The sequence below is a fragment of the Gossypium arboreum genome, chromosome 6, assembly GCF_025698485.1.
Source record: "Gossypium arboreum isolate Shixiya-1 chromosome 6, ASM2569848v2, whole genome shotgun sequence".
Taxonomy (NCBI): domain Eukaryota; kingdom Viridiplantae; phylum Streptophyta; class Magnoliopsida; order Malvales; family Malvaceae; genus Gossypium; species Gossypium arboreum.
Window position 1 is genome coordinate 135114015 of NC_069075.1, and position 12525 is coordinate 135126539.

Here is a 12525-nt window from a genome sequence, read left to right on the forward strand (position 1 = left end):
GAGTATAACTCAATAATTAGTTTTTTTAATTGCTTGAAAAAGAATTAATTCAAATTTTTGACTCGATTCGACTCGATCAAATGCTCACCCCTAATTTCACCCAATAGATAATGGGTTATCCCTAGAGCACATCCTTTCACATTATATTTGAATTATCAAAATAATTAATATTATTTTAATTAATTATTATTTTAAATAATTCATACATATTCATTGACCAATTTTTTTCAACATTGCCCTGAGCATCAAGCACCTTAAACTCTCGAACACTACAGGAAAACAGACTTTTAGCGGCCTTTTTTTTGCCTTTAGCGGCGCTTGACGTCGCTATATACACCATCGCAAAAATTAGTGACGTTTTTTAGAAAAAAATGCCGCTAAAGATCATGACATTTAGCGGCGCTTTTTTTACAAACGCCGCTAAAGACCAGGACCTTTAGCGACGCTTTTCTTGCAAACGCCGCTAAAAATCATGAACTTTAAAAAAATTATTTTATTTTAATTAAATAATATTTATTTTTATGTTAAATATTATATTATGTTTAATTTTGAAATTTGAACTTTAAACTACATACTTTTAAGGATAAATAAAAATATTAATTAAATTAAATTTTCCATTAAAATTTAAACTTCAAAACTAAATATAAAAATTAATGAATTTAAATTTAATACATAAACATTGATTCAATATGTAATTTAATACATAAAAAACACACACATACACAGAGACACACAAAGTATTACAATTTCTAAAACAAAATTCATCCTGGTGAGAATATAATGCCAAATCATCATCACCTCTCATTGCAATGCCTGTATATATAACTTAGTGAAGTACTTTGATCTTGATCTTGGTTAAGACTTGTTCCAGCAATAAAAAAAATTGTTAAACGGAATCTCGGTCACCTGTCTGAGCAAAATAAGGAAATTAGCTATACCATCTACTGTAATGAAAGTGAAATCAGTAAAAAGTAAACCCATTATAAAAAAACTGATCTAGGCTAATCGTAAATTCTACTGTCGCTGTAAATAAATGACAGGCATAAGTCTAGTTTCATGTTGATGGACTTGTAAAGGCCTCAAAAAGAAAATAAGTAGCATATATGAAAAAAGACAAAAAGGGTCAAATGAAGGTTAAAGGAGATGTCATGACAAACCTCACTAGATTTGACACATTTTTACCCTTAAAGTCCAACTCTTCCTTCTCCTTATCATCCTTTTAACCTCCATGTTTTAATTATTATCTTCCCATATGATCTCCAGGACATCATCATTCACATCAACTTGCACTTAATTTTCAAGCACTGGAACACAATTCAGACATAAGTCCATAAATGAAACCATATTTTCCTACAATTCCTGTCATTGATTATAGACATATCATTTTCTATTCTTCTAGGTCTTTACTCATTCTAACCTATATAATCATTGAGAATATTCATAATTTATTGAAGCATGAAATTTTTAAAAGATACATCGATTTAAGATTTTCAAACAACAAAAATGTTTGCTTTGTATTTCTAGTCTGACTTCCTTTTGAAAGTTAACCTTTAAACTTTCTGTAGAGGATTTATCCTGAGTAGGAAATAATAAGAGCATGGTAAGATAGTCTAGGTTCTATCTATCTAACATGAGAATTGCAACAAATGATGGCTCCAAATCCTGAGTCATATAAATAAAAACATGCAAAAACATTTAATAATGAAGATAAGAGAATTACTTGTTACAACACAAGTGTGGTAGCCACCACATGCAACTTCTTCTGAATATGGCAATGTATTGATCATGGATGGCATGGTTGCATTCTTGGCCTCCCCAAATCCCTAAATTTTTTCATTAAGATAACATCACTCAAAAATGCCATATGATTAGAAACATTAGGTGATGTTAAAACTGACAGGTTTAGAACTTACAAGATTAGCTACCACTTTATCCCCAAACACAAACAAAGACCCAGTTTCTGCAATACCTAGACAAATTAAGATCTGAAAACAAAAGTTTGGAATATGTCCAGTAATAAGGTCATAAAAATTGATTGACCATAAGAGAAATCATTTCAAATTACCATCAATGCATGTTGAATGCAACAAGCCAGCTGCAACTCTTTTGACCTAATGCAGGGATAAATAATGAAGCCAAAGGTCCATAGTTAGCAGAAAGAAATTGACACATCCACCGCAATTTTAGTTACACCAGTAAAAAGTTCAAAGTTACAGGTAGAGATTACCCTGATACCCTCTAATTTCTTTATAAGCCTTGGTGTATATTCACTAAAAAAATTATAAATATGTAAACTTAAAAATCTTTACTGTGAGAAAACAGAAAGCTCAAGATGAAATGAAAATAGAAACTCATAATAAAAAATAAACAAAGAACTATAAAAATAATCTGATTTATAAAAGGAAGAGTAAAACAAACAAATATGAAAGTGAAAGAAGGGAAAGGACATTATATAAGAGGACATTATATATGCAAAGGATTTTTTTTCTTTTCATTTGTGTGTGTAAAATCAGTTTAATCAACCGCGCACTATATTGATATGAGTTGATCAAATGGAATGGGTATAAAGAGATGACACTGATCACAAGAACCAAATAAATGAAACAAAAATTTTCATCATCAATGTAGCAACATATTGCAGTATCATTCTTCCATCCAAGAAGAAGAAAAGTCTAAATGTAGCAACATATAAAATTGAAGAGCCAAATATTGAGGTACGAATCAGCAGATTATGACACTCAGCAAGAGATTCTGAAGAAAGCTTTCTTGCATTGTACAAAGAAGGATCACAGACCATTTGGCACAATATTAGCTGTTTCAGTTTCAGATGCACAATCAATTTTCTTTCAGATTGTGAGTTCATTGCAACAAAGTAAAATATTTAGGGCAAGGCTTGCCCCATTGCGGGAATTAAAGAGAACAAATTAGAAAAATTCTACCTATTACAAAAGAAAATTCGTCACTTGGGAGTTGGGACTTGAGAGACAGAAATAGGAATTACAAAAGAAAACGAAAAATTATCAATAGAACCAAAACCTAAAGATACACACTTTAAGTTGCATCAACTCTAGTTGGGCAAATTTTTGCATTACTTCTATGAATAAACCCGACTGACCGAAGGAAATATAGTAACCCAAATGACAACCTTGACACCCCAAATCTAGTCAAGATTTTGTTTATTCACCATTCTTAACTGCACCAGTCTTTGTTAAGGCACAGCTATCACAGCATTCAAGCACATACTGCCCCCAAGGAAAGTAGCAGACACAGCTTTCAGTTCTCAAATTAATGAGATCACAGCACAAACAGTGGATAAAATGACTTCTAAGCATTCACAATCCTTATATTGCATACATTACAGAACTACAACACGCCATAGAAATGAACTACATTATCCATAAAAAGTTAATGTAGGACTTGGGGAATTATGTCTTACCAGAATTGTGCCATTTCACTATGGGGAATTTGCTGGTACATTGTTTCATAAAATATCCGCAGTGGATCCCTCTGAAATTCAACAGTGAAAACAATGATAAATTACTCAAAAATTAGGAAAATAAATCCCCCCCCAAAAAAATGCTTAAGTCCAAGTACCTCCTCAGGAGGATCCCTCTTCTGACCGGGCAAATCATAAACCTTCTTCTCCCGCTTCACTTCCTTCTCAGCAGCCGCTTTCTTTTCTTCCCCCTTTTTCTTCTTTTTCTTCATTTCTTTTTCCTTCAAAAATTTATAGCGGAAACAAAAATACCAAACACATTATCTTTTTTTTTCCTACAAATACAGAACAGAACAGAAGTCTTTTTTGACAAAGAGAAAGCAGAAAAGGAATTCCAAAAACCTTATCTGCTTTAGTAGCGGAGCTCCTTTTGGAGATTGGTTTTTCGTCTTCATCGTCGCTCTCTTCCTTCTTGGGCTTTGTCGCTTTAGTAGCGGAGCTCCTTTTAGAGATGGGTTTTTCGTCTTCATCATCAGTCTCTATCGGCTCTTCTTTCTTCACTTTGGCTTATTTGGGATGCAATTTTGAGTTAGAAATAGCAGCATTGTTGCTATTACTCGATGGTTTCTTCTTACGATTCTCCCCCATCCAACTCAGGCTTTTGAGGTCCTCATTATCCTCTTCGGGTTCCTCCTTTTTCACTGACTTCGAGTCCTCAAATGGCATGCTTAATCTTCAAGAGAACAAACAAGTTTCTGCCTTTCTGCCCCCAAAGAAAATATACAGAAAAGGGATTGGGATTTTCCTATTGTTTCGGCGCAGAATAAATGTAAAAAATCCCTCCGAGCAGCTGCTTGGGTTTTTAGCTTGTGACAATCAGAAAATGGTTGAAGACGGGCCCTCCAAGCCCTAACCAACCACACGTTACGGGACCTAACGGCATCGTTTAAATGTCCATGACTTAAAGTTGCCTACTTTTCTTTCTCTTCATCGTTTAAATAATTTTTTTGTGGAGTTATTCTTAACTTTTTGTGGCGTTTTTCGTAAAAATGCCACCAAAATTATTTCATTTTAAATAAAACTACGCCGTTTTGCTCTGTTAAAAGTTTTTTTATTTTATCTGCTAAAAATTATTAGTTAAATAATTTTATAAAATATTTATTATTACTATTTTTTATAAATTAGTTTTATAAATAAAAAAATCAAGTACTCTGAAAATAAATATCGTGTATTTTAATAAGAAAATAAATAATTAAATGGTCAGTAGTTAATTATTAAGTTAAAATTATCCAATGTAAGCAATCAATCTCTTACATATCAAATTTCTAATTTTAAATTTATATTTATAATATTTTAAATTTATATTTTTTAAATTTATAAAAAAGAATAATATCATTGAGCATTTTAATTTTTCAAAAATACAAAAACAGTTCATGTAGTCTAATTTGATTCATTTTAATTTTTATACTTTCAAATTGGGATAAATATATCAAAGAACTTTTGATTCAATATGCAATTTGATACATGAATTTTAATTTGATGTAATTATACACATGAAACTTGAATTGTGGTTTATACGTATACATGAAACTTTTATTTTGATTAATTGTACACATTTAAAGAAATGAAAATATTCATTTATTTTCATATCAAATTAATATAATTGTTTGAGTATGCAACATGTCAACATGAAATGTTTATAATTCAATAATATAATTAGGTGATTTTATAAATTTGGATCAAATCAAACTTTTATGCTTAAAATCGCACAAAATCGAATTTATGTATGATATTACACATTGGATTGAAGTTCATGCGTATTTTTATATTTATCCTTTTCAATTTCAAGATTTAAGTTTTAAGCTTAACATAAACACTAGTCATTAAATTTATTAACTAAAATGTCCTAGGGTTTTTTGTGAGCATTAAACAAAAAAAACAGATAAAAATACACAATAGCATTATTATTTATACAAAGTTACATAACTTTAATAAAACAATTTCTCTATTGGAACACTCTAGTCGTTATAATGTCCACTCTGTAAGATATTTCTATGTTATATAAACTTGGAAATTATACATAGTTCAACAAATGCTAATTAATATTTAAGCTTGCCACAATCAAAATCACCCTTTCTTAATAGCATCCCAGGTAAGAATCTGAAAAGGAAACTATCTCTTAAGAAGTTAATAATTGTCACTTCAACCCTAACCCTTAAACCCTAAATCATAATCCCTAAAATCATAATTCATTACAAACCTTCAAATACAAGTTAACTCTTAAACCTTAAACCCTAAACTATATATCTTAAACCATAGTTAACTCATAAACCTGCTTAAACCCTAAACCATATATCTTAAACCATAAACCTTAAACTATAATGATAATTAATTCAATATTTTAAATTCAATACTATCTCTTTTACGATTATATAAGAAAATATTTAATATATTGTATAACCATAAATTTTAATAATTATTATTTTAGGGGTTATAGATTAGCCCAATAAACAAAACTAAACAAGCCCAAACCCAAACCCATTAGTCAAACTAGGGTTTCATAAAAGCTGAAACCCTAGTCTGTCTTCTGCCACTAGCCACACCTGCTCTCTGACGCCTCTGACGTTGCCTCAACACCACCCCACCATCCTCCATATTGCACCATCACCTGCAAGCAGTAACAAGAAAAGACAGTAAGGGAAAATAATAGCAGTGTGAATGGCTATATAAGCCGAACAAAAAGCCATGTAACGGGGATTTTTTTTTCCTTTGAAAGCAATAAAAGTAACCGATTTCTCCAAAAAACGCAAAGATCACAGCAAAATTTTGAGGAAAAAGAGAAAACAAAGCAAACACTATAGGGTATTGCTTCTTTCATTAGCATTTTTGTTTATTTTGAAAATACTCATACACTAAACTGTTATACACACATACATATATTTTTTTTTTTCCATTTTTTAAAAAAAAAAGACAGTATATATATTTACATATAAACATATAAAAAAATAGAATAAAAAACTTACTTTTCGGGATTCCGGCCACCTCGTGCGTTGGCCAGCGACGGCGACGGTGATGGTGTGCGGTGGCCCTCTTGGCCGGGATCTGGGGTTGCCCAAAGAGAAAGGGAGAATTCTCCCTCTTTTTTTTCTGAAACGGCAATGAAATGAGCTGTTATAAAAAATTTTGTGGGTTTTATAAGCTGACTGAATCGGCAGCATTTTGGGCTCCCTCCCCAGATGCAAAACGACATCGTTTTGGGGAGGGAACTCGTGACCCGACCCGCCTGGGAGGATGATCTGCGTGTTTTTTTAACGGAAGGGTTATTTGCGCATTTAGCCCTTCCGCTTTTTAATGTGTTTACAATCAAGCTATTTTACTTTTAATTCGGCCCTGGAATTTGTCGCGCTTTTTAATTTGGTCCTCGGCCACACGCTGCATTTTAGGATGGGGAATATTGCGCTTTCAGTACTTCCAGGTTGCGCGCATGTTGCAATTTGGTCCTTTTCTCTTTTTTTTTTTTCTTTTTAAATTCACCCCAAACTTCGTTTTGTTTCGATTTTCGTCCTTTTTCACTTTTCCTTTTTTTTTTCCTTTTCTCTTTTATTTATTTTATTATTATTTATACTATTATAATTTATTATTTATTATTATATCCATTCTTCATTGTATCTTACTATTATTAGTACTAGTATTGATTTTTCACTTAATATTTATATATGTATATACATGTATGTATTTATGTAGTGTATTAATAGTTTTTTCAATTTATTATCATTTCTAATATATATATATCGTATATGTTTGTATATATATTATGTATATATTTTAATATTATTAGTTATATATCTTTTATACTATTTTATGTATATATTTTATATTATCCTTATTATTATTATTATTAATATTAGTATATGTTTTATTATATATGTATATATCTTTTATATATATATATATTTAGTAATATTATTAATAGTTGTTTTTAACATTATTATTATTTCTAATATGTATATACTATGTAAATATTTCAATACTATATTATGTATATATTTTTTATATATATTACGTATATATATCTTTTTAATATTGTATTTTTATATATGTCATGTATATATTTCTAATACTATATTACATTTTTAGATATTATCTTATGTATATATTTTAAAAAAACTATATTATGTATGTATTTTTAACACTATATTACGTACATACTTTTAATATTATTATTTATATATTTTAATATGTTATATGTGTATATTTATGTAATATTATTAATAGTTGTTTTAATATTATTATTATTTCTAATATGTATATATTATATATATATTTTCAATACTACGTATATACTTTTTAATACTATTATTATGTTTATATTTTAATATATATACGTATGTATACAGTAACATTATTAGTGTTTTAATATCATGTTTCCGTCACTTTACTAATTATTATTATATGTATATATATATTCATCGTTTTTATTTCGTGTTTAATACTATTATTATGTTTAACATCGCATGCATTGTTATTGTTTTTAATATTATTGTCATATTTATTATTTGCTTCGATGAATTTCTAACTCTTTTATTTTTGTTTCTCACCCATTCTGTATCAGTTTGCTTTTCTTATTATATTATTAGCATGTCATTATTTTTATTATTATTTTCTTTTTATTGTAAATATTGTTTTATTTTTATCCTAATGCTCTTATATTATATGTTAATATTTTTCATTCATTATCTTTGTTTGCACCGTTTATTTATTTATGAATTTTATTTTAAAAATATTTTTACTCATGTTTTTAATTTTAATAAATAAGGTAACGTACCAATTTAACATTAAGTCATGGATTTCATCGCTATGTTGGGTGAATATCAACCAATCGTGTTAAAAACGGAATGCCCTTCTTAAAAGAAACCAAAATTTTAAAAATTCTCGTGTTTTGATCAGATCACGATTAAAATTTAAATTGAACTCGTATTTTTGAAAATTAAGACAACACATGTTTAACGAGATACCAATTTTGGGCGTCGCGAGGATGCTAATACCTTCCTCGTGCGTAACCGACTCCCAAACCCTATTTTTTTTCTAGCTTTTGACGTAGACCTAAACTTTGTTTAAAAATAAATAAATTTTCTTTTTAAAAAAGAGGATTTATTAGGTGTCCGATCACACCTAGAAAAAAGGATCGGTGGCGACTCCCTTCTTAATAAAATTGAAAGTCGATTTTTAAATTTTCAATAAATTACCTCAATTAGCGGCCGAAAGCAAAAATTTTACGTCGCTGCAACTATCTTAATATATCTTTACGTGGAATCAATAGTAGCAAACCAATTAGTGAGGCCACATAACTTTGGACTATTTGTATATAATTATTGGTGTTGCTAATATGTGATTGAGCGTAGATGATGATTGTGATGCTATAATATATATATATATATAATATTAATTTGTATTATGAGTTGGTTTGTATGTAGGTTATAATTTTGAGTTAAAAATTAAAATAAGTAGTAATTTAAATATGTTATCATTAATTACTACATATTTAAAATAATACATACAATTAATTTGTACATTATACGAGAATACAAATTAATTATATATAAAAAGTGTTTTATACAATATATTAAATAATTGTATTTAATTTAATTCAAACAATGTTTGATTTAATTTAATTATGATTTAATATAGAATTATAATTATAATTATAATTGTAACGACTCGATAGTCACAGGTGTCGGAAAATATATTTTTGATACTCCATTTTCGTATATGGAATTCGTAAATATATATTAAAAATATTTACGAAGCTAGTTGTGTGGTTAATTAGGTTTTGGTTAGGTGAATTTGCATGAATTAAGAGTACACTGCAGCAAAATTGACTTTTAGCGGCGTTTTTTTAGGCCTATAAAGCGCCACTAAAACTATTTGCGGCGTTTTTACAAGCGCCGCAAAAAAACGCCGCTAAAGTTTGCGGCGTTTATTTGAAAAAAAGCCACTAAAGAACATGACCTTTTGGCGGCGCTTTCACCACAAACGCCGCTAAAGAACATGACATTTAACGGCACTTTCAGCACAAATGCCGCTAAAGAACACGACCTTTAGCGGCGCTTTCACCACAAATGCAGCTAAAGAACATGTCCTTTAGCGGCATTTTTACGAAAAACGTCACTAACTTTGGTTGATTTGCAATATCACGTTTTTACCCATATCTAACCCTTCCTATAGCATGAAATTCAGCCAAAAACAACAAATCTAAATGATATTCAAATTCAACTAAAGATATATGATATAAATTAATAAATGAAGTATAATTCAAAATATTCTTACAATAATATTAAAAGTTACAATGTTAAAAAGATTCTTACAGTAAGAAAACAAATGTCTAAGATGACGGATTTTGCAACTGCTGAAACATTTTCATCATATTTTGAAACTGTAGCTGGAGTTCGTCATACTTTCTGCTCTGCTCTGCTTCCCTCGTTGCTGCCTCCGCTCTAAGTTGAGTTATTTGCTCAACTGTGCTCACTTGTATCTGAGTGATCTGGTCTCTTAACCTCTGAACTTCAGCTTGAGCTTGACTCCCCAAAGGCATGTATTGTCGCAAGCTAGATCCAAAATATTGGGTTGAGTTAACACCTGATCTTTGAAATCGAACTCGACCATACCTTTCAAGACCCAAAACTTCAGTAATAATTTTGTTATCAATGTCCTCAAGATTAACAGAACTATCACTTTAAGCAATCGCTTCATACTCCGCCTTTCTATCCTTTAATTTCTCCTAATAAATCAATCAAAGAGTTAGAAATGAAATATATAATAAAAATAAATGCAAAATAACTTAACATTATTTAAAACTACTAATGAAGAATTAAACCATTATAATTAAACATTATAATATTTAAAATAAATCAAATTTTATTAAGTAAATATACCATAATTTCTCCAGCTTCAGAAGTCATTGGAGATCCATATTTCTTCCTATGTGTAATGTCAAAAAGCTGGAGGCGTCCAACTTTTTTACCAAATGAGTGTTCCTACAATATAGTAATAAAAATATTATTTAATAGAAAGTAATTAATATTTGACACAATTAATAATTTCAAAATACCTCAGCCTCAGCTACACAAGCAAAACTTTTCGACCGTACTGTGTGCGTGAATTTTTGTTTTTCCCTGCTGCTTGTTCAAACTCGCTCACGGTCCTACATTATGAAATTATTACTACGTATATAGTAAATACTATAAACCGAAATAATTATAAGAGTTTGGAAGTACGTAATACCTCTCTTTTCTTTGAATTCCAAAATCAAACCGCATCTTCCTATTGATACCTCAGCATTCCTGGTGGGACACTTCGCAATTTCTCTTCAAGGCTTATATTTTTCTTAAAATGTTCTTTCTTTAAATTGCTTTTATGGTGTCTCTATTTTTTTACCAGTGCCTTCTTGACATAAGTATCCGAGACCTCTAAAGCAAATCTCTCCTACAAAAAACACAAGTTTAGAAAGTAAATATAAATGAAACTTAAACCAAAGTATTATAAATTACATTCACATTTCGTTACCTTAATATTATCGAGAGCTTGATTTTTGTTACTATCAGGTATTTGATGCCATGACTCGTAGTTAATAGGCAACATATTAGCATTTCGTGCTATAATGCCCAAATATCCTGCTAAAAGTCGAGCTTCTGATCCAACAGGCTGACCAAGATTGTTTCTAGATACTTTGACACACTCGACAGGATTTAACTCGTCTAAATCTTTAAGTAGCTTATGTCATCGAGCTTTGCGCGTTCTACCACTTTCAACTAAAAAATGGCATATTATAATATTGTAGCACCCCAAACCCGGCCCAGAAGTTATGGCCGGATCCGGCATGCCACATCAAAAACGTTAAAAAAAAAATCCATTCTAAGTCCAGAAAATCGTACTTAATGTTCAAAAGATTAATTCATTAAGGGTTAAAGTGAATGGAAGTTGTGCACCAGGTAGGAAACCGGAAAAGAGGTGGTGAGTCCATCGGACTGCTTAAGTACCAAGCTCCCTTCGGATCCAATCCTAGACATGCATACTGCCATTGCCACACCTTAACGTCATGGATATTTCTAGGAAACCGATTTGATTAAGTCATTTTTAGGAAAAGTGATTAATTTTGGAAAATACTTTCATTCGGAAGCTTTGCTTGTTGTCGTGTTATTTTGAAATCAACTGTTGTTTTTGAAAACGCGCCTAAAGCTATCCAGTTTCAACAGTTAAAATAAGTAATACCTATCTTAGTAATACATATTAAAACCATCAAAATAAATAAGCGGCCTTATTACATTTAAAAGCCCAAAACCTCAAACGTAATTAAAAGGATGTCCAGTTCACGGAAGAAAATCAAACTTTCGAGCGGGTGGCCACTCCGAATTCCCTCACGACTCCAAACCCACTATGGTTGGGGATTTCCTCGTGGATGAAAATAAAAGGGTGAGTTTGGGGAAACTCGGTTGTGTAAGGAAAACCCATTCAAAGTCCAAGTCAGCTCAAGCCCATTGGGCCTAAGCCCATTCAGGTAACAGTGGTACTGGGCCAGAGCCCTTTTCAGATTACAATAAACTGGGCCTTAGCCCCTTATTCAGATAACAGTATGGCCCATAGGCCCATTTCAAAATACATGCAACATCAATAACATATGCAAGCCCATTTGGGTAACAGTGATACTGGGCCAAAGCCCTTTTCAGATTACAATAAACTGGGCCTTAGCCCCTTATTCAGATAATAAGATGGCCCATAGGCCCATTTCAAAATACATGCAACATCGGTAAACATATGCAAGCCCATTTGGGAGACTACTCAACCCACCAACCACTACACTCCACCGTACCAGCCATACACTCCATGTGGGGAATAGCTCAACCCACCCAAATTTAACACTCCACAGATTCTGACTTTGCTTCGCTCGATTAATCATAGAATTGAGGCAAAGCCTTCAAGATGCGGACAAGCCACTTTCAAGTACTTCCTCCGTCAATATCCCGGTCCATGCATCGATAATAACAACATGGCATGCAATAAATAACAACAGTCAAACATGCATTTAGGTCAAT

At 30.9% G+C, this 12525-nt stretch overlaps 1 protein-coding gene across 7 annotated transcripts; it reads right to left on the reverse strand.

Moving 5' to 3' along the window:
- Nucleotides 1-610: 610 nt before the first annotated feature.
- LOC108469635 (ultraviolet-B receptor UVR8-like) lies at nucleotides 611-4419 on the reverse strand. 7 transcript variants are annotated; one of them, XM_053030209.1, is made up of 8 exons: nucleotides 3839-4419; nucleotides 3595-3717; nucleotides 3437-3507; nucleotides 2066-2111; nucleotides 1914-1985; nucleotides 1721-1823; nucleotides 1158-1304; nucleotides 611-906 (listed from the first exon to the last, which is right to left on the reverse strand). In XM_053030209.1, the coding sequence occupies exons 2-7, from the start codon at nucleotides 3706-3708 to the stop codon at nucleotides 1291-1293; spliced, it is 420 nt and encodes a 139-aa protein (XP_052886169.1). In that variant the 5' UTR covers nucleotides 3709-3717; nucleotides 3839-4419; the 3' UTR covers nucleotides 611-906; nucleotides 1158-1290. The 7 variants fall into 7 exon arrangements, with proteins under 7 accessions (XP_052886169.1, XP_052886168.1, XP_052886167.1 ...); XM_053030208.1 differs by having other exon boundaries at nucleotides 611-910; XM_053030207.1 differs by lacking the exon at nucleotides 1158-1304.
- Nucleotides 4420-12525: the final 8106 nt, after the last annotated feature.